At 37.6% G+C, this 23,587-nt stretch overlaps 1 protein-coding gene across 1 annotated transcript in view; it reads right to left on the bottom strand.

Annotated features, from left to right (window-relative positions):
• Positions 1-7,792: 7,792 nt before the first annotated feature.
• HTR2C (5-hydroxytryptamine receptor 2C) overlaps positions 7,793-23,587 on the bottom strand; it is a 310,470-nt gene continuing 294,675 nt past the window's right edge. The window contains exon 6 of the mRNA XM_058536549.1: positions 7,793-11,304. Coding sequence (XP_058392532.1) covers positions 10,478-11,304 — 827 coding nt within the window. The 3' untranslated portion in view covers positions 7,793-10,477. The remainder of the gene's footprint in view (positions 11,305-23,587) is intronic.

The following is a 23,587-nucleotide window of genomic DNA, read 5'->3' as shown; positions in this document are numbered from 1 at the left end:
GTAAGATGAAATTAGTGATTTGAAATCAACATTGCTTGGACAAGAGATAGAAAATAAGAAGAAATTAATTACTATGGAAGAAATTGAAAAAGTTGTCAAGGAGATTTCCCTCTAACCCCAAAGAAAATCCCCAGGGCAAGATTTTATAGCCCCAGGATCCAAGATTTATAGGTGGAGTCTTTCTAAGCTTCAAGGAAAGATAAAACTTTGTTATTCAAACTAGTCTAGAGACATGGTTCATGAAGAAGACTTCCAAACTCATTTTATGAAACACTGTTAATTAAGGTTGAGAGAGACAATAATAATGCCAAAAACTAAATATATCATTTCCTTATCTCTGACTTCTCTGACATGGCTGAATCACTCACTTTTATAGTCTCAGAACAACACACACACTGTATATATGTTATATAAATAGATATATATTTTAACAGCTTTCGTGAATTTTCATTACATACCATAAAATTCACCGTTCATCTAAGTGTACAATTTAATTTTAGAATATTTCATTTGCCCCAATAAGATCTCTCCTGCCCATTTACAGTTAATCCATGTTCCCACCTTCAGCCCTAGACAACCATTAATACACTTTCTGTCTATGGATTTGCCGATTCTGGACATTTCATATAAACATAATCATATTTATGAAACATGTGAAGTGAAAATATCTGGTTTCTTTCACTCCTCATAATGTTTTCAAGGTTCATTCATGTTGTAGTATCTATCAGTATTTCTTTTTATTGCCAAATAATATTTCATTTTATGAATCTACCACAATTTATTTATCTACTCATCAGTTGATGGACATCTGAGTTGTTTCTACTTTTTGGCTGTTATGAATAATGTTGCTATATGCAAGTTTTTGTGTAGACATATGTTTTCAATTCTCTTGAGTATATATATACACCTATGGATAGAATTGCTGGATCATATGGTAACTCTATGCTTAATCTTTTGAGAACCTGCCAACCATCCCTTAACAAAGGTTCATTTCAATTATGGTACTTTTTACAACTATGGAATTTTTATTTTGTTCTTATTTATAATTTATATCTCTTTACTGATATTCTCTCTTTAGTGAGATGTTGTCATACTTTCTTTAATTCTCAGACATGGTTTAATAATAGTATCTTTGAAATCTTTTTCTGCTGAGTTTAATGCCTGGGCCCTGTCAGAATCAAATTCTATTGCCTGCCTTTTTTCCTGAATATGGATCACACTATTTTGTCTCTTTGCATGTCTTATATTTTTTATGGATAATTGAATATTTTAGAAAATATAGTGTAGCAACTATGGATTCTGATTACCCACTATGGCTTGGTTTTCGTTTTTGTTTGTTTCTTAATGGCTTGTCCAGACTAATTCTGAAAAATGTATTTTCCCCTCAGTGTGCAGTCTCTGATGACAGAACTCTATTTTTTTCCCCTTTATTTTTAAGTCTGGCTTCCTAGAAGTCATCCTTCAGGTTATCATAGCTTAGTATTCTGCTAGTGATTTGTCGTAATTGGTTCTTAAGTCCCATTAGGCAGTAAAACTTCCACCCTCTGGAGATAGATCTGTGTGTGGCTTGGGGAAGGCTTTCCTTTCTGTCCCATGTTGAGCCAGAGACTAGTAGCTCTCAAATTCCCACTCTAGTTACTCTTAAGTGGGTGCAGCTTAGCACATGTGCACAGCCTTCCAGACCTCCAGCAATGAGTATAATCTTAACAGAGCCATTTTTGGTTGCTTCTCTTTCTGGTTCTCTCTGTTAAACTTCTGTTTGGTCTATCATTTCTTTTGTTGCTACTAGTTTCATTGAGCTATCAACCACTAACAAAGGAAAGACTTATGTGTAAACCCAGTGACTTGAACTAGTAAATAATATGTAATACGTTATTTCCTATTCTTCTTTAATCACTTAAGGGAAAATAGTGTACGTTTGGAGAGACAAAGACCTATTTATTGAACTGTGGCAGAGAAATGAGTAAAGATTTTCTAAAATTGAACCAAAAAGTCTTTTCCACAACAAAATGAAGGACCCAGTGTCTTTCCCTTGAGGAGATATCTTTTTGAGATTGTCTCTGGACTATGGTATCATTTTGGAAGTCTAGGAGGAGGGACTGGGAAGATGTATAGCTATGTGAGTGTGTGCTTCTTAGCTGCTTTTAGCAGAGGTACTTTCAAAGCACTTGGCCCCCACTCCAGTTGTTAAAGATGAGGTACTCCTAAGGTGCTATTTCTGAATTGGGACATCAGGACCAGGAGGCATCTGGGTGGTTTAGTTTATTCCAAAACCCCTGTAGGCTACAGAATAGCAATGAGAGTGTAAAAAAGTCAAAGTGTTCTGGAGAAACCAATAGAATTACCAAAGTCCTTAGTTTCCACCTAGATAAGAGACTCAGGCTGTCATGAAGCTCCAGTGGTAACATGGGCTGTGGTTTGTCCAGAAGTTGCCAATGTGGGAGATTAAAATTGGCCACCCTGAATTATGTCACTTTACCTTGATTATTTTCTCTGAACGGACATTTGACCTCCCCCAAACTGCCTAAAGAATTTAACACAGAAGACCTCTTCCAGGAAGGAGTTACTATCATATGATGGCTGTAATATAATGTAAAATAGGTGTTACAGTAGGAAAGGCACCACCAAGCCCATCTTATCAGAAATTCTGTCTCTCCCAGGCCACATACTCTAGGTGGCCCTGCAAAGAGTTGCCAGACAAACATTTACATTTACAAGGGAAATCTCCATTTGTAAAAGTATCTCCCTCTCCGTATTGGAAAGGGGACGTGGCCTCATCTGTGCAGTTCGGAAAGAGAGGGCTTAAATCTACATACCCTTGATTACTGTAATTTCTGTCTCCCTTCTCTCTCCCTCCCCACCCCCAACATCCTCCTTTGTCTTTAGCTGAAGATAGTATTTAAGATGAGAATCTCTGCCATTTTGTTGAGAAACTCAGTTTCCCTAGTTTCTCCCATGTATACATGTTATTAAACTTGGTATTATTTTCTCCTGCTAACCTGTCTTTTAATTATTGGCCAGCCATAAGAACCTTAAGGGAAAGGGCAGAGGGGGGTTCTCCCTCTTCCCCGACACCAAACTCACTGTAGTGGTATCTCTAGATTCATTACCTGCTTGAATGCATTGTTCAGAGAACATTTATTCAAAATAATACAGACACTTATTGTAAGTGTATAATTCCGTAATTTTTAGTAAATTGATAGAGTTGTTCTACCATCATCACAATCCAGTTTTAGAACATTTCCATCACCCCTAACACTTCCCTCATGCCTGTTTGCAGTGAATCTTCACTCCTGCTACCAGCCCCAAACATGTAGTTTATACCTCAGTAAAACTGTTAAAAAATAATCCAAATAAAATCTTATCATATATTGCTTCCTACAATATTGATTATATTTATTGTCAAAAAATAAAATATTTGTAAAACTAAAAAAAAAATAGTACATTAAGAAAGAGGAACCAAGTGAGCATTAGAGGGCAAGCACTTAATGGTGGGGTCTGGAGACACTTAAAACTGGAGTAGTTCCACACTTCAATGGTATACTGAGAACCCACACCCTTGACACTTAAAGGCCTGCAAAGTTCTACTTAAACCCATACAGTGGAGATGTCAAAATATATTAGCATCCAGGAGTAGCTTTCGTGTAAGTTATTGCCAGTTGTGTAAACAAATATCCTAGTAGATTTTGGAAATGAATGTCTCCCCCACTTTTTTCCCTTTGAGCCTTTGTGTTGACTGCCTGGGTTAGATTCTCCTACACAGAAAGAATACTCCAGCTGGGAGGAGTTAATCTTGGTTTTCACATAAAAAGCAATAGTTAATTCATGATTTAAACATTTAAATAAGATTTTAGCCTTTTGGCTGGTAAAATTAAACTAATTGTGATGGCCTGAATGTTTGTGTCCCCCTAAAATTCATATGTTGAAATTCTAATGCTAGATGTGATGGTATTAGGAGGTGGGCCTTTAGGAGGTGCTTAGGCATGAGGGCGGAATCCTCCTGAATGAGATTAATGCCTTTATCAAAAAGGCTCCAGAGAGCCCCCATGCCCCCTTCCACCATGTGAGGTCATGGCAAGACATAGGCAAGACGTAGGCAGTCTGCAATCTGGGAGAGGGCCTTCACCAGAATGGACCATGCTGATGCCATGATCTTGGACTTCCCAGCCTCTAGAACTGTGAGAAATAAGTTTTTGTTGTTTATAAGCCACCCAGTGTGTGGTATTTTGTTATAGTAGCCCGAACAGACTAAGACACTAGTCTTAGGATAAATAGGCTGTTGAAATAATAATTGTATTTTGTTTAATGTTAGAGCATCATTGGCAACATGAACTTCATCGTCATAATTATTTTATTGTGCATCAAGCATCCCTTTCATCTTAAGCATAAACAAGTCAATTCTGAAAAAATTGTCTTTAATCTCACGTTTGTTGTTGTTTGCTCAATTCTTGTCCCTCTTTCCAACCTCTTCAGGTTGGAAATCCCTCTTTCTCATGATGGGGATTCACAGTGGACTATACACGGCCATTTTTATTAACTTTAGTGGTAGGAGTGAATGAATTTTTAAAGGCTTATTCCTCTCTTCCACTCATCTACTTCCTTACCCTATCTTGAAGGGGTAATACTTGGAAAGATGCCCTTTGAGATGGGTTAGGCTTTCTGCTCTGGGAAAGCCAGTTTTGCCTATGGGACGCTAGGAAGGAGTCATATGTCATTTTGGGAACTGCGTAGGCTTAGAAACCAGACAGTTCCACCTCTGCTCTTTCTAGCAGTGTGACTTAGGTGAAGACCCTTTACTTCTCTGATCCTCTGTTTCCACAATAGCAAAGCAGAGATTTTAACCAGACCAACCTATCTACATAAAACAAGGCATGTTTGTGTTTGGCACACTGTCAGTGCTCAATAAATGATAATTATAATAAAACGAATAATATCATGAAAGTGTCTAGGGAGTAGACCAAGTGAAGCTGGTTTGGGTGTGAGATTTTAAGACAGAGAGGTTAAAAAGGATCAATCATAAAGTTTTCTTCTGTCACTTCCCGTCTAAGCTTCTCAATGTCTTAAGAAAAAGAGGATTTTTCAGAATAAAATAGAAATAATTAGTGTTAGAGCTTGAGCTTAGGTATAGGGTTAGAAGTAAGTTTAGAGTTAGCTCTAAGGGAGGGTTAAAAGAAGGGGAAGCATTGGAGTTAATGATAAGGGTTGGGTTAGAGGTTTGAGTAATGTTAGAGTTTGCAGAAAGGCAGGGTCATAGTTGGAGGTAACATTAGAATTTAGAGATAAGAGTTAGGGTTAGAATTAAGTATAAAGTGAAGGGCAGGGGTAGGATTTACATATAGAGATAGTTTTAAGGATAAAGTTAAAGGTGGAAATAATGTTATAGATAAGGCATGAGGATATGGATAGAGTTAAGATTAAACTGAAACTTAAAGGTAGGGTTAGCTTTAGTAGAAGAAATAAGTTCACTAGTTCCCTTCCCACAGAGCTTCTATCATCATTTTTTCTGGAGTAACTATAATGAGAAGAGATTTCCTGGCAACTCACATTGGACATGGAGTGTGAGCACAAAATGAGCATTTGTTTTGTTAAGCCACTGAGATTTGGGGATTGCTCTTTACTGCAGCTTAGCCTAAGCTACCCAGATGGATTCTGAAATCTAAGAATCCGAGAAAGCTGTTGATTGAGAACACCTTTAATAAGAAGAGAAACCACATATAAAAATGTATATTTCTTTTCACCTCCATTTGCCTTGATTTTGGCTAAAGTGACCCCCAGCCAGGTTCTTTCACGTTATTTATATAGGTGGTGAACTAGGTCTCTACTCAGCAAATATGCTATTTGTTATGGATGCTATGATACTCTGTCAAGATCCCATCTTCAGGGCTGAAGGGTTTATTCCCTGGGTGCTGGGATGATTGTGGACTGGCAGGTTTCAGCTATAAGCCCCCTATAGGAGTTGCCTCTGTTGAAGAGAGTGGCCTGGCATAAGGTCGTACATGTCTTTTGGGGGGCAGTGGAGGTATAGAGGTCTGGCCCCCTTTCTTCAACTTGGGACAACTCTGAAGGGATATCCTAGATTCAAAACTCCCCATGGGAGTCAGCTAAGTGCGATATTGTTTTTGTTGTTCAAGCCTCTTACGCGTCTTTCCACTGACGTTGTAGTCTTTGAGTACATGCACAGTTAATCAGGAAGGGTGATACTTTCTGGTTGTACTTGTCTTTGTGAGCTTATTTTACAGAATTCAATTTAACTTTCAGAGAAAATGAGGTAAAGTGGTACATTTTCCCTTCCAAAGGTGCAGGGGGGAATAAGTCCTTATTGTAACTACATCACAGCCCAACTTCTCCCTCTGCCCAGTCTTGCTTTCTTCCCTTCCCCCGTGCATATGGATCCCAAGATCACTTTCCAATAAACATCCTGCACACTTATCTCCATCTCAGAATTTACATCCCAGGGAACCCAACTTATCTCTTAGAGCTATTTATGTATATAAGTGTGCTATAGGTCACACAATATTTGAGAACCCCTATGATGTCATCTACTCCCATTAGCATTGCCTATAAAAATACCTCTTTCTAATATATTCAGCGCTCTAGGTGATATGTTCACATATGTCTAGGGAGTATTAATATACAAAGAGAAATGGGCCTCAACTTTGGAAATTGCATTGGCTTAAGTGGGAGCTGAGAATCTATGTGGAAACTGTGTTTCTCCAGTAAGCAGAAACTTACTGCTACTTGATAGCAAGAAGCATTGCTCTCTCTTCCGACCACAAAGACCTTCCAATTCTATGGAATGAGGCACTTCAGTCTTTCCCTGCCCACTTTCCCTTCCTCTGGTAGTAGAGACTCCAATTCTGTGCCATCAGAAATTTCAACTTCTCTCCATTGCCTGGCTGTTGGGGAAGAGCATCCCCTAGTTTCAGTGGTACAGATATTTCTGGCCATAGGCACCAGTGACCCCGTTGTTTCAAGAAGCAGTTCAACATTTATCTCTTGATCCACTCCTCCAAATCAACCCAGTCATAGTGGCAAAGGAACAACGTATTCCTGCTTTGTTCTCAGGGAACTGAAGTCATACCAGTAATGCTTAGGCTCACTCAGCATCAGGAAGGTATAAATGTTGAAAGAAAAGGCCAAGGTATTTTGTCATCTCTGGCTCCAGGTGTGGAGCAATAGAGCAGCTTAGTATGGTGACCCTGTTGATTGCAGATGTATCCAAAGCCATTTGGGATGGAGGGAAGTTAAGGTGATCATGTCACATTGCATGACTGAAGAGCAGGGAGTCGTAAGGCCCATTTTGGTAACAGGAACAGATAATATAATGCCCACAAATATTGATGCTCAATATGTATCTGTTGAAGGTAGAGTGGCCACTAACCAATGGGGGTAAAACCATCAACAAGATAGACATGGTCCTTTCTGTTCTTGGGAAGCTGAGAATCTGACGGGAATAAGATAGTAATGATACCTATAGCAATGAGAACATGTGAGCCACCCCAGGGCCCTGCTTATGTTAAGAAAGGTAGGATAATTTGGGAGCACAGTTATTCTGCTCATGAGGTATCAGTGATGTTGTTGTTAACATTGTTTTTGTTGTTATGCCTCTTAGTTGTCTTTCCTCTGGTGGTGTTGTCTTTGAGTACTCAGAAGAGCAATATTTTGTGGTTGTGGTTGTCTTTGTGAACTTAGTCTATAGGATACAATTTAATTTTCAAAGAAAATGAAGTGGAGTGATATATTTTCCCCTCAAAAGATGCAGGGAGAAAAATACAAGTGACATATTAGCCAACATTTAATAAATTTAATAAATTAATAGGAAGTATCACAAAAACCTGGAGTGGATACCGTACAGGAACCAGGAATAAGACAGCACTTTGCAACCACTCACAAAAAGTACCATTTGATGAAGGAGAAGATTTACAGGAAATAATATAAGGCATTCTGTTGCACATGTCTTCAACATAAATACATATTTAATAGTACATCAAAATGATTTGTTTGACAGTAAATTCACCACGTTTACATTTATCACACGGACTTTTTTAAAACATTTATAAAAGTTTGTAGATTTAACATTGAACTGTAAGATTTATATCCAAATGAGTGTATTTATTTCATACCAAACTGCACAGAACTTACGAATAGCACATAACTTGAGGATGATTACTGTGTTGGGTACTATTAAGTACTACTACTTGATGACATAAGAATTATTAACAAATTTACTATAAGCTGTTATCATTCAACTTATTGCTAGTGCTTTCAAAAATCCATGGTTTATATTTTATTTCTTTGTAAAACATGTGCTATGAGCGTGCCCTGATAGTTAAGAAATCAGATGTTTCCAATTTTCTCTAATACTCATAATACTTCAGATCTGAATGCATGGTCTTTTTAAGGACTGCTGAAGGATTTTCTTCAGTTCTTTTTACATCATCTACTCTGCCCTACATTCATTGATGTCCTAATGCCCTACACATTGATGGATCATGCAACATACATGGCATAAATGCAGGACACCATCTGTATGTGCAGAACTCATGCTCAATACATGCTGTGTTTCTTCAGACATTTTCATTTTAGGAAGAATTAGATCATCTCATTCAATTTCATATAATTGTTTTTACATGCAGTTCGACAGAGCTAACAGGCAGGTAGACTTTACTTTCGTGTTATATTTGGGCATGCTCAAGCAATCGACTGACATTTGGCAGTGTTGCAAATCAAGTAGTGACTGTATGAGTTTCCTCAAATACAGCAGCTCTCCCATTGCCCCTGTGGCAGACTGTTGGATTTATCTATGCTGTGTGTTGAGGACACAGACTGGGGATTTTAGAAATTCAGGTTCTGCCTTCACCAATTTCAAGATATTGAGAGGCACACTCTAATGTGTGTCAGTAACTGTCAGGCATAAGAAACAGCATCATGAATTCTTCGGAAATTGATCCACGGTTGTGTGAAATGGACACATGTGGAAATACAGTTACTGGAAACGCTTGTATACTCTGCACATAGCATAGACTTAATGGTCTGACAATAGCAATGCTTGAAAACCCTTCATGGTTAACAAACAAGTAAAATGGTACTGAATTCTTAGAGAGCAGCAGGACCATGAATGAAACAATGGCCAACACATTGTTACACAACACTATATTTTAACAAAGATTTAAACTTCTGGTACATAATTGCAGTACAACGAAGAGCTTGCCATTTTCACCAATTAGCCCCAGCCTTTTTCTGCACTAGAGAGTTTGGAAGGATCTGAAAATGAGATAAATTTTGTTTAAAATCGAAATGGAAACTCTGTATTTCTGTTATTCCCAGAGTTCAGTAAGATTCTTTTTAATTCCTTTTTTCACATTCTAAGGGCCTAATTCTGTAGTCCTTAAGCAAGTAAAACTTCCAAAGTTTTGATCATCTATGCTTCCAATGCAAGTTTTACTCAAAAATGGACTGCTAAATTAGGTCCTATAGATAGAGGTACCATAATTAAGAAAATATTTTAATAAGGCTCAAAATGTGAATTTTATTTTGTGTGTAGCACATGAATTTCCAGGATCCTGAGATCAAAACCCAATTGATGTTGAATCCTGGATTGGGAAATAACTTTGGGATCTCATTTCCCAGTTTAATCATCGAATTAGGTATTTACTAAGGACCAGAATGAAAACACTAATTCCAGTTTGCTTGTCATTATAATCAGAATTTGAACATTGTCTTTAAGAAGTGAAAAGCTATTGGTGTCTATATATCAGATAATCCTTCCACTTCTGTAGTCCTGGTTAACAAGCTGCTATGTTAAAATACCACTATGTTTAGGGACAGACATTGCAGTGAAATACCAACACAACATTCTGGCAATGTCAAATTTTGTCCCTATGTGTGACAACAAGGCTAAGTTCTGCCCTTGACGCACTAATAGCTGTGATAGAGTACCAGAAGGCAGAACCTATCTTACCGTGTTTATGTGTGTAGATGAGCATAGCAAGAGTTTAAAGTGTATATTTACTGTTAACCTGGAAAAAGATTCCTCCAAATTTGTTAATTTTGATGTGGTTGAAATGCAACCACCGTCATGTGCCTCATTCTGGTCTCCTGCAAATGCCACCTGAGATGAACATCAACATTTCCTCATGCACAGAAGACAGACAGAGAGAGAGAGAGAGAGAGAGAGAGGAGGAGGAGCAGGAAGGGGAGGAGGAGGCAGGGAGGAAGAAAGGAAGGTAAAGAAAAAAATCAACATTTTATGCATCAAAGAATCAAAATAAGTTATTCTCAACCTATTATAAACAGTAAATATAGAACCCCAAATCTCACTATTGTATGCATGATTGTAAAGTACACGGTTGCAAAGCTATATATAAAAACACTTTTTTTCGGACAGCAATATTTACATTAGTTATGCCCAACAGAAGAATTATAGAACATTTTCCTGCATTTGTAGCTTTACTGTAGGAAACCGTGCTGCTCTTTCTTACACACTACTAATCCTTTCACTAACCACATTGGAGGGATTAACTGGTAGCTCCAAATTCTCAACTTGCATCTCTACAGCAGGCTCATTGTCACTAGCTTTCTTAGTCACCGGTTCATTGGAATGCCGGTAAATGTTAACATTAAGCTCCCTCCCAGACAAAGCAGTGGCAGCAACTCTCGGGATTTGTCTGACGGGAGGCTTTTTTTCTGCCTTATAATTACAGCGCAAGTAGTTCGAGAATGCCTTTCGGTAAATTTTGTTGAAAAGAGTGTACACCAGAGGATTAATACCTGAACAAACATAGCCAATCCAAACAAACACATTCAGAAGCTTTTCCATGAGCTTTTGATTACACGCCTTCCCACAAAGAACTGACAGAATATTGGTAATAAAAAACGGGCACCACATGATCAGAAACACAAAGAAAACAATGCCAAGGACTTTCGAGGCTTTCCGTTCATTGTTGATAGCTTGCATGGTGCCCCTAGGACGTCTTTCTTTCTTCTTTCTTCGGCGTGGGTTCAAATCTTGGTTAGGGTTTGCAGAGTTCTCTTCGTCAGTTGTATTCCTCTTGCAGCATTTCAGGAAATCCAGGCTCATTCCAGGTGGCTCCTCGGTGTGGCCGCGCAGTAACATCAGAGCTTGTCTGCGAAGAACGTGAATCGTCAGGCAGTACGTAATCACCATGATCGTCAGTGGTATGAAGAACGCTACGAAGGACCCAATAAGAACGAAATTTGGGTCATTCAGCACGCAGGTGGTGTTGTTGACGAATACTTTGTCTTCATCTCTCAGTCCAATCACTGGAATAGGAACTGATACACCTAAAGGAACAAAAAAGGTAGAACATTGGTACAGCATATGGAAGGACTGAACAGATTTGTGCAAGGGCATACATTCCATAGCATTTTAGTGAAGAAAATTTAGAGCTGATATTTGTTGAAAGCAATTCATGGCATAAATTGATAGTCACATGAAAGAGTAGTAGTAGGATATCAGAAAATGACAGCTTTTTTCATGTTAGGAATATGCCTGCTCCCCAAATTTCTGTAGAAGGCACGGAATTACCATTATTGGGATAAATTGTTACAGATATAGGTGTGCGTAAGAGTGGATTGTGCCTGTTTTGTTTTATTTCTAATTCCTAGAACTGTCCAGGCTCATAGAAGGCACTCAAATATTTGTTGAATGAATGAATAATTTTCCATCTGTACTCAATGACGTTAGTAAAGCCAATCATTCATTTTTTAGCATATCTTCTTCCAAGTGCAATAAAAATGATGTGTATACCACCTATAAGAGTAATAATAGCATATCAGGGTTGGTTGGACTGAGTTTGAGATGAGTTTTTACCTGACAACATTTGTTTCCACTCCCCTCTTTCCGGAGGGAAGGGATCAAGAAGAGGAAAGTTTGTGTGTGAGTCCTTTGGAGACAGGGCCTGGGAGGTCTGGAGTTAAACTGAAAGGACTCTCTCTTTAGTAAGAGTTTTTGTGAAACTCTGGGCATAAGCAACATTGTTTCAAAATCAAGAGACAGAATGAAATGCAGAGTTGGGAGAGATGCAGTCCTCCCATTTCTGTGTGGAATTTTGGGCATTTTTTCTTTTTTAAGAATACTGAGAGGTAGTACTCTATGTAAACATTTCCATTAATAAATATGCTCACAGGCAGAAAATATGAGCAAGGAGATAGGGATAACTTGCAAGTGCAATTCAAATTTTAATGTTAATTTATTTCTCTTATATCCATGGGAAGTTGAAGCCTGGGGAAATTCGGATTGCACTTTTAGGATTCTATGAGAGATGATTATTAGGAATCCTGGGCTGGTGGATATCTACACTATGAACTGTAAGAGGAGATAGAAGTGTGCTGTCAGAGATCATAGCTGGCTTTGGGGAACACACAGGAAACTGACAAATCTGAAACTGAAAGTCCCTACAAGCTATCTTAACACCCTTCATTAGGTATAGAGTGTTGGGCTAGAGGATCAAGTGGGAAAAAATAGTCAATGTTTCTTTGCAAGAGCTGGCTGAGGATGTTGATTGGCATTTAATCTCTGGGAATACACAAGGAAGAGAGAGTATTTGGAAAGTGATCTTCAAGCCTTCTTCCTCAGACACTGAATTTATAAAATGACTGGTCTTTTTCTTAGAGAAAGAGACCAAGTGATAGTGTGAGAAGCAGCAATAGATGTGATAAGACTCCTTGGGGTATTGGTACATGCCTACAACTCTGAACATGGGTATACCATTCAAGAAAGTAAGAAAGACTGAAAACTAGGAGACACTGCAAACAGAAAATCTCCTCAGGTAGTACAGTATAGGATCCTGGTGAAGAGACCTTTCAACCCTGGATGGGAAGGATGGCAAGTATCAGAAAGCAATTTTCATGAGATTTGATGAAATGCTTGAAGGAATTGCAATAAGCATTTGGGAATATAGAATCACACAGGTTACATTTCTTAAGAGTTATAAAAATACAAGAAAGCTACCAGCTTGTATCATTAGAATCTTCATTCCAAAAATCATAAATATAAGGGAATCTCTAGAAAGAGTGTAGATCAAGCTTGCCTGAAAGAATTCAGTATTTGCTTATCCTTCATGAAGTGTTTTAGTGACCGGTTAGGCTGTGGGAAGTTTTCTGGAGTTAGGGAAGCTAATATGGGATTAAGAAAAGAGGGAAGGTTTCTTCAAAACAAATAATTTACAGAAGAAAAAATTAGAGGGAGAATCTACACATTAAGGGAGACTTACAAGACCTACCAATCAGTTATAATATGTGGATCTTCTTAGGATCTTGATGTGAACAAACACACTTTTAAAAATACTCATGACACAGCTGGAGATTTGAACAATGACTAGCCTTTTGATGATATTAAATAATGATTGTTCATTAATTTTTAATAGTGATGCTGATATTGTGGTTATGTAGAAAAATAGTTCTTATATTTTTAGATATACATACTGAAATATTTATGGACAAAGTATTATGATGTCTAGAGTTTATTTCAAAATCATATGGGAGGGAGAAGTGTATGGAAGTATGGATGAAACAAGATAGTCCATAAATTGATAAATCTTGGAGCTGTATGATCAGTACATGGGTCTTTATTACATAATTCTATCTACTTTTGTAATCTTTGAAAGTCTCCATAAAAAAGTTTAATAATATTTTAAAAATTGAAAAATGAAAAAGAAGACATAGAAATCCTTTCGGAAACAGACAATGAAATCGCTATTAGTCCTCAGATCATAAAGGTCTCCAAGACTTAGTAGCCACTGCTAACCTTGGAAGTGATAATTCTAGAGCAAAAGACTTAAGACTCCTGAGTGGAAACACTCACCGCTTTGATATAATTGTGGAGAAGAAGGCTATTTTCTGACAAAAATGTTGGTAGAAAACTCCGTTATACTTTCTCAGGATCCTATAGCAAGACCAGAGGAGACGTATAGGGGAACTGCTCCCCTTCCAACCTCTCCTCCTGCCCTACCCCCCAGCAATGTGGGAACTAGAGCCTAGAGACTTGGTCTGGGGGATTTGCATTCACTCTGGAGGAATCTTGACAAGGGTAAACATACCTACACTCAGGAAACAAGTGCTGAAGTGGAGAGTCAATTCCCCATAGGAAAGGCTGCACAATCTTCTAGGTATTCCTAGAGACACCAGAAGTCTCTGGGAAAGGCCTCACACACTGACCATAAGATAGTGGAAGTCAGCATTATTCAGAGCCCAGCTTGGAGTGGTGTTAGCTCGCTTCTATTAAAAGATTTATTCACTTTCCCAAGGGATTCTTGGGCTTAAAAGTAGGCCTTGTCAAGGGACAACAAAAGAGGGTAGCAGAGTGATTCCAGATGAGCTGAAGCTGTTATTGGATGTGTGAAACCATTTTTTTCCCTAGCATCTATTTGCATAATTTTATGTACATTGAGTAAAGAGTGATTCTAAAGCTGCCTTTATTGAGTCTATCTTATGCGCCAGGCACTGAGCCATACATTACTGACATTACAGATGTAAAATGTATTATCCCAGTTTGGTTAAAAAATGTATAATACAGATGCTATTTGGTAAGGCAACTTAACCACTTTACCAAATCTATACCATCATTAGTTTTTTTTTTTTTTTTAAACTGTGAATGCAGTCAACAAAGAAGAAATTCAAGTTCTTTTGACAATATCAGGAAATTATAAATAATACCAACAACTGAAGCAACATTAATAATAATATATATGCACTGATTATCTTATTCAATGCTTTAAAAAAGTTAAAAATATGTGTCAGCAGTTCTCAAAGTGTGGTTCAAGGATCCTGGGGGCCTATGATACTCTTTTAAAGAGTTTGCTAGTTTTTCCTTTTCCAAATATTTGTCTTTGAAATCGCATTTTCTCCGTAAACTTCAACCAAAACAGGTTGGTTTGCAGGTTGAATGCAGATACATATATAAGAATTCAACTATCTTTCCATAAAACTAAACATTAAAGAGATTTTTAAAACTCTGAAACAATGCCTGTCTTGGCTCTGATTTTTTTTTGGAAAAATACAGTTAGTTTTCATAAAAATATATTATTTATGTTAACATTAAATGGGCTCATTATTGTTATTTAAAAAGAAGTGATTCATAAATATTTTAAACATTTCTCAGTTTTAATTTCTAATACAATAAATATCAATATAATCATGTATCACTTAATGATGGGGACACATTCTGAGAAATGGACTAGGGGATTTCCTCATTGTGCAAACATCATACGTACTTACACAAACCTAGATGGTATAGCCTACTACACACCTAGGCTAGATGGTCCTAATCTTATGAGACCACTTTTGTATATGTGCTCCCTCGCTGACAGAAACGTTGTTATGTGGTGCATGACTGTAGATATAACCCATATAAACAAAAGGTCTTTGGGGTCATTAATTATTTTAGAGTTTAAAGGGCTCCTGACACCAAAGAGTTTGAGAACTGCTGTTCTGTGTTAAGCCCTGGAGAGTCAAGTTCAGTAAATGTGTAGTCTTTCTCAGCGTTTTAAATGTGTCAACCAGTAGAAATTTAGGTGATATTATAGTGTCAGGTAAATATAAGCAACATCAATAATAGCAACAAAATATTTTACATGCATTATCTCATTTATTCTCATAAAAATTCTGAAAGGCACATGTTATTTGGTGAAGTTAACTTCAGAAAAGTTAAGTAAGTTTAGCAAGTATAATGGAGCAATCTTTGATATTTTAAAAACTTTTGATTTAGCCAAGAAGAAAAAGTGGAAAGGAACTCCCATAGAAAATACCAGGTACAAATAGCAACAGTTGCAATAATAATAACTACCTTTTACTGAATGATTCCTATTTGTCACACACTGAGTCAATTATTTTATAATTATTATATACTTTCATATATTATCTTAGTTAATCTAGACAAAAAGCATAGAAAGAAGGAATTATTAACTAGAATCACTTAGTCTTTCTGAAATTAACTTCAATATACTTATATCATCTTCTTTAGAGTTTTATAAACCACAAAGATGTTATAATTTATGTTCTGCTGAAAATATGTGGTACTACTTCAACCAATAAAGTCAAACATTTTGCATGCATTATCTCATTTAGTTCTCAAAAAACGCTGAAAAGTGATTATTATTTATTAAGGTTACTTAAACTCAGAGACAAAAAAATATCTTCAGTAAACATATAGGATCTTAGTATTTTAGAAACATTGAATTCAGTGACATAGTTATAGTTCAAGTTTTTCTTTTTTCTTTTTTTTTTTTTTAAAGATTTTATTTATTCATTTTTTTCCCCCCAAAGCCCCAGTAGATAGTTGTATGTCATAGGTTCACATCCTTCTAGTTGTTGTACGTGGGACTCGGCCTCGGGTTGGACGGAGAAGTGGTGCCTTGGGGCGTGCCCGGGATCCGAACCTGGACCGCCAGCATCAGAGCGCGCACACTTAACCACTAAGCCACGGAGCCGGCCTCAAGTTTTTATTAAAAATATGTGTTACTGCTACTACTATGAATACTACGGCTACTACTATCATTCATTGAGTGCTTATGACTCTGGTACTTTATCTGCATTACATACTTTATATGCATTATCTCATTCCAGTCTCACAAAAGCCATAAAGTAACTTGGTGAGGTTATTTTACTTCAAATAAGACAAGTGAGTTCAGAGAATGTATAAAGATGTTCAAATTATTTCTTAAAGCCTTGAATTCAAGCAACACAGATCAGTTCTCTTCAAACTATCAGATAATAATACCATATGCCAATGATTCTTAGATGCACCTTTCTTTCAGATTTTAACATCTTCAAAAGTGTGATGCATCTTATGACTCGATAGTGTCTTACAATCACTGTTGGCCAGACAGCAGTTGTTAGATAGTGTCCTTGTCAGTACATGTGTGAAACTGGCCTGAAAAACTTCTTTTGACATCTTCTGGTAAGATCAAAATTACCAGCAGCAGAATTTGCAAAATGGGTATTAGCAACATGGTAATAATTCAATGTGAATGAAAAATTACATCATAACCAGCAAAGAGAGGGAACGTTCTGAAGAAGGGCATCTTCAACAGCATCAAATACTACAGATGGGTCTAGAATTCAAAACATTTCTTCTGTCTTTGAAGATGAGGAGGTCACTGGTGATTATAGAGAGAACAATGATAGTACAATAGTGAAGACAGGAAACAGATTGCCAAGAGATGAATAATAAATGGTGATACAACAAAGGAGAGAAAGATTACAGGATAAATTTCCCCGAACAGATTGGCCAACATCAAAATGAAAACAGATTAGGGGAATTATTACTTTAACCACAGACCAGGAACAGAATTTGTCACTTCAAAATACGCCTCTTTGGCATAAGAATTATTTCAGGCTGATTATTTTTAAGAAACAGCAGACGTGGGAAAAGCTCTGAAAACCTGGTAGAAGTTACTCATTTGTTTACATTTATATAGAAATATCCATTTGTAAGGGTGCCTTCCTCTCTGTGCCAGGAAGCAGAGGATAACTAAATCTCTAGAAACTCTTATCAATAGAGAAGGCAATGACTTAAATTTACATAACAACTTTACCCTTGTTTACTGTGCTGACCTCATCCTAACAACAGAATGTTAAAGTTACATTTCAGGGGCAGGAGCCAACCAGAAGCGTGCACAGAAGAGAAAATTTTGATCTGCCAATTGAAACTCATCCTGCCAGCGCTTCTGCATACCAGCCTGCCCTCCCGAATTCCTTAAACCTTACCCTATCCCCTGGCTCAGGGAGACAGAGTTGAGAGCCTGGCTTCCTGTTTCCTTTCCAATTGACTGGTAATAAACTTTCCTCCCTTAAAGACTGGTCTTCACAGTATCAGCTTCTGTGCCCACGAGTGGAGAGAGCCCTTGCTCGGTAACAGTACTAAACTGCAGGGCTATCTCAGAGGTATCTGTTTTCATGAATTGTTTTTCATGGAGAAGAATTTTTTCAAGGACTCCTAGGAGGATCACACAATGTCAAGCTGACATGAGTGGTCCCTTGCCTCATGGAGTAATAAGTGAGTCCCTCGAACATGAGAGTTGACAGCAGAAGGTGAAGGAACTATTTTCAGAGGAGAACATAGAAGACAAACACAAGCAGCTCTGCCTCAGTTCTGAGGGGATAAAGTGTGACTAAGAGTTGGGGAGAAAATCATTTTGCATGCTTTGACAAATAAATCAGTATGGTACTGGTGCAGTGAGAATTTTAAGGAATTCAGAGTCAGGTTCAGAGTCAACTTTGAACTTCAAGGGGTTTTTAGCTTTGGGAAGAGTGGGAACATAGGCATGCATGAATAAAGGGAAGAGATTTCAATGCCAGTGGTAAGGAGAAGACCTTAAATGACTGAGGAAAGTTGAACTAAAAGAGAAAGATTGTAAGCAGGAAAGTGTGAAAGAGCAGTCGATGAGCTGACAAGAGGAATGCTCAGGATGTGGAAGATATACTTGGATAAGAATTTGTGGAGAGGTGGTGGAGAGGTCCTAGTATTTAACTACAATATGGCTGAGGGCATGAGGAAGTGAAATTTGAAGTAGCATTGAAATATGACCGCATTACTACTGAAAGGTAGCAGAAGATGCCACCCCAAAATATGCCTCTTTGGCAGAAGGACTATTTTGAATTATTTTGAGAGATGACAGACACAAGAGAAGCTCTGAAAACAGAGTAGAAGTTACCCTTTGGTAAGAGAAATTTGCATTTATAAAGGAAATCTCCATTTTTAAGTGTGTCTCTCTCTGTACAAGGAAGAGAAGGATAACTCTAAATCACAAGAGAATCTTATCAATGGAGAAGGCACCCACTTAAATCTGCATAGCAAATCCTACTCTTGTTTACTGTGCTTTTCCTTCCAACACCTTTCTTTGTCTTTAGCTGAAGATGATATTAAAGGAGGTAGCTTGCACCATCTGGAGGAGTTACTCAGTTTTTCCGGGTATCTGTCGTGAATACATAAGGTTTACATGTTAATAAATTTCTATTTGTTTTCCTGTTGTTAATCTGTCTTTTATTACAGGACATCTAAGTAAAGAACTCAGAAGAGTAGAGGGAAAATTATTTTTCCTCCCCCACACTAGTCACAAGCTAATGAGGCTTGAGGGAACTAAGATTATATTTAAGGTACAATAATGTGCTTACACATTAAAGGTGAAAGCCAGTGGAGTGGAAGAGCTTAAAGATACAGAAAAGAAAGGTTATAGATGATGGATAAAGGTCCCTGAGGAGGCAAAGTCGGAAATAGTTGAAAGAATTACCATAGGAATAAAGAATGGCTGTTACTTCCTATTAGAAGAGATGGTAGTACGAATGAGTGGCAGAAATGATCAGAGCCTATACAAAAAGATGAAAGAGCGATAGATAGAGATGAGAAGTATTAGGTGGCAAAAGAGCAGAACTGTTAACTGGATCCACAAAGTGATTTAAATGAACATTTTTTGATTCCATGAAGCAATGAGAAATAAGGAGAGTGAATGCAGATAGATATGTGTGGATAGTGAGCTTTTCTTAAAAATAAAATCAGGCAGTTGAACACTTTTATACTTACTGGAAAAATATTCAGGAGAGAGAGTTTGAAGACGCAGGAGAGAAAGACATTGGGCAATGGAACCAGACCCTGAGAAAAGATGGACTCCTGGGTCCCAGGCAGAAAGTCAAGACTTGAGTAGAAGGTGGCCTCAACTCTCTTGAAACAAGTAAGAAAGAGATTATTGTGCAAGGGAAAGATGGGAGTCTAAATTAAGGGAGGAATAGAGGGAATTAAGGGGAATGGGCAGATTTTTGAGATTTTAGAAGTTCCATTGATAGGAGATGGTGATTGATTGGATGTGGCATGTGAGAGAGAGGAAAGAGTCAATAAGTGATCACAGGTTTTTGGTCTGTGTCGTTAGGTAGATGAGGATGCTATTAAGCATAAGAACTTAGGTGAAAGAGTAGGATTGTGGTGGGGAAGTTAACAGACTCAATTTGGATTCTGTTAAGTTTGAAGTGCTTGTGGAGTATCAACATGGAATTCTATGTGAATATAGGTGTTTGGAACTTGGGAGACAGGTATGGGTTGGGGACAGGATTTTTCTTATAAGGGAAAATTTTAAGGTCATGATCTTCTAGGGAAAACTTTTGTGAAAAGAGAAGAGGGATCATATAAGAATCTAGAGCAAGTGTTCTAAACCTTTTTGTACCTAAGGACCTCTTCTCAGAATAATGTTTTAAATGCATAAAATAACATACAGGAGATTGCAAAACATTAAAGGTAAGTTTTAGAAACAGCAAAATATGTGCTTTTTATTTAGCACATTCAAAATAACAAAATCTAGTATTGGGTCTAATAGCTACTGAAATTTTGAAATAGTGATGAGCACCTATTATATGTCAAGATATCTGCCACAACTGAATGTGATTTTCAAATATTTGTGATTCCTATTGGTGATAATGATTAAAGATACTGCAAATTACTGATTCTGGCTCAACACAAGGTTGATGTAAGGGAAGCCAATTGTAGAAAACAAATCATATTGTAACTTTGAATGACCTCTGACTAACTAACCCAGACATGCTCTGTGGATTTTATCTCCCCTCCCAGCTGTTATAAATTGATAAGTTTGTTCTCTTGAGTTTCTTAGGAATGTGATGATCCCTGGCAGAAAGTCTATGCTGATAGCCATCAACAATGACAACCGAAGGATCAGGGTACAGGGCATTGCTCTGGTCTATGATGCATATCCAGTAAAACAAAAGACTACCAGGAACTAAGAACAAATGGATGCCTCCACCCTGAGACTAAATGTCTGCCTCCACCCAGAGATCGGATGGATCCCCCACACCCTGAGACCAGATGCTTCCTACACCCAGAGACCAGCCCCCTATATAACTAGCCTGTAGTCTTTGTTCTGTAAGATAGTTCTTTTGGACATTAGTTGGCCATCTTCCCTCTTGCTAGCAGGCTGTAATAAACTGCCCTTTCTCTGCCACCATCTTACCTCTTGACAACTGGCTTTTGTCTTGTGGGAAGCAGATCATGCCCTTTGTGTGGTAACATTACTATTCTGGTTTATTGGTGACATTTGTAATTGAAGTAAATCTCACATTTCAGTTCTAGGTGAATTAAAATAAAGACATGAAGACATAAATTTTTTTCACCATCAAAATTTACAAACTCCCAGCTACAGTCTTGATGTAGTAGCTGGTATTGGAATCAGATTTAACTTCCTATCATAAAGACGAGTAAGAAAAAACTATCATTTTCTAATAATGGTGGAGTAGCTTATAGAAGACTAGCTTTCCTGCTAATAACAATCGTAAACTCTAAACAAAATTTTAAAAACCCAACATTTGAAGGTACTTGAGAGTGAAAAAAAGCAGGTAGAAACTACAGAGGACCTAGCCATTTAGCAAGAGAACTATGGTGTTTGAGCTCTGAATTTATGTTTCTTCCCCTAAAGGGACGAACATTCTCCAGCATGGAGGTTAGATCTAAAACAGAAAGTTGCAGTCTAATTGAACGGAGGAGTCAAAAAATAGCATTAAGGACTGCCAGAACAGCTGGAATTTGAAGGGTGCAACGAGAGAAAGGATGATCCACAGAGATGAGGGAGCATAAAAGTCTATACAAAGTTCCCTCAAATTCTTGCTTGACACCTGAATACTTTATGTGTGAGACTTCAAGGAACATAGAGCAAGCAACATTTGAGAGGTTCAAAGTATTTTATAGAGATTTCAACAGTTGTCTATTGCAGAGTAAACAGAGTTGGGAGTTTGTATCACACCAAGTTAGAAAGGCTGAGTAAACATTTTCGCCTTCCAATTTATACTTATAAGGAACATGCCTTAGGAGAAAATGAATTTCTTAACACTAAAGGATTTGCCCTAGGACTAAAAGCAAACCCAGAGCCCACCATAAAAAAGCAAAACTGAGGCCTCCATAAGAGTATATTTATAAAATTACTATATATGCAAATAAACAGAAAAATATGACCCATAATAAAGAAGAAAAGAAGTCAATAGAAACAGAGCCACATATGACCCAGATATTGAAATTAACAGAGAAGGGCTTTAGCTATGATAAATATGTTAAATAATCTACCAGAAAAGATAAATATATGGTTGTAGATATGGGAATTTCAGGACAGATGTGGAAACTAAAGAAAAGAGGAAATATTGTACATGAAAAAATTCATTATTTAAAGTTAAGAAAAATAGGGGCCGGCCCAGTGGCGCAAGCGGTTAAGTGCACGCACTCCACTGCGGCGGCCCAGGGTTTGCCGGTTCGGATCCCGGGTGTGCACCAATGCACTGCTTGGCAAGCCATGCTGTGGCGGCGTCCCGTATAAAGTGGAGGAAGATGGGCACGGATGTTAGCCCAGGGCCAGTCTTCCTCAGCAAAAAAAGAGGAGGATTAGCAGATGTTAGCACAGGGCTGATCTCCTCACGAAAAATAAAAAGTTAAGAAAAGTAATTGAATGGGATTAATAGTAGAATCAATGATCAATGAACTTGAAGATGGTCAATACATTCAAACTTGAGCACAATGACAAAAAAGACTTAAAAATTGGACTCATGTTTCTAGCCATGACAGACTTCTTGGTATCAGACTTGCCATCCTGCCAAAAACAGCTATAAAACTGGACAGAATATATGAAACAACTCTTTTCAGGCATTTGGTAATAATTGGTATAGGACTGTGCTTTTTAAGATAAGGGAAGCACGTGAAATAAGTCCTATATGCACCCTTCCTCTCTCTATCTGGACACAATTTCTTGACTGTGGCACAGGCAAGTGGAGCCCAAGCAGGGATTGGTTTTCCTGCTGAACAAAGGAGGCAGAGATCAGGGTTCAGGACTGCCAAAGGGTGTGGATCTTTTAGGACAAAGTATAAGAGAAGAGAGAACTATGCAGAGGGAGAGACCAAGAAGTATTTGTGAGCATACCTTCCAGGTACCTGGTTGAGGACTAGGTTACACATACACAGATGAAACTCCATAAGGCCTAGCAGAGAGTGGCAGCTATGGGGACAAGAACAGAATAAAGATACTAGAGGTTATACAGTCCTAGAAGTCAGAGTCTGGCCTAGCCAGAATGAAGAGACCCAATTAGCACATCACTAACATCTTGAGGATTCAGTCAAAACAAAAGAAAGACCATGCTTAGCAGTAAGGGTCATGACCTTAAACGATGCACCATAATAAAGCCTAAAACTAAACCTCAGCAGGATCAAGAAGAACAAACAATAAATTAACAGTATGCCAGCCTGAAATTCAACACTCTTTAAAAGGAAACAATGCATTCTAGATTCTTTATAATGTATCATCTACAATGCATTGTATAAGATAAAAAAGTAGATATGCTAAAAAATAGGAAATTATGATATTAATCACAGAAAAAGCAGTCAATGAAAAATGCTCTCTATATCACCTAATGTTGAAATTATCAGATCAGGAATTTGTAGTAACTACTATACAAACATTCAAGGATTTAAATGCAAATGTGGTTCTAATGAGTGAAGAGATGATGACAATTAGCAGACAAATGTAAATTATAAAAAAGAATGCAATGGAAATTTTGGAACTACAGGTAAAATATCTGAATGAAAAATAAA

This window comes from Diceros bicornis, chromosome X (assembly GCF_020826845.1).
Source record: "Diceros bicornis minor isolate mBicDic1 chromosome X, mDicBic1.mat.cur, whole genome shotgun sequence".
In the NCBI taxonomy this organism is placed as follows: domain Eukaryota; kingdom Metazoa; phylum Chordata; class Mammalia; order Perissodactyla; family Rhinocerotidae; genus Diceros; species Diceros bicornis.
This window is presented reverse-complemented; position numbering and strand designations above follow the sequence as displayed.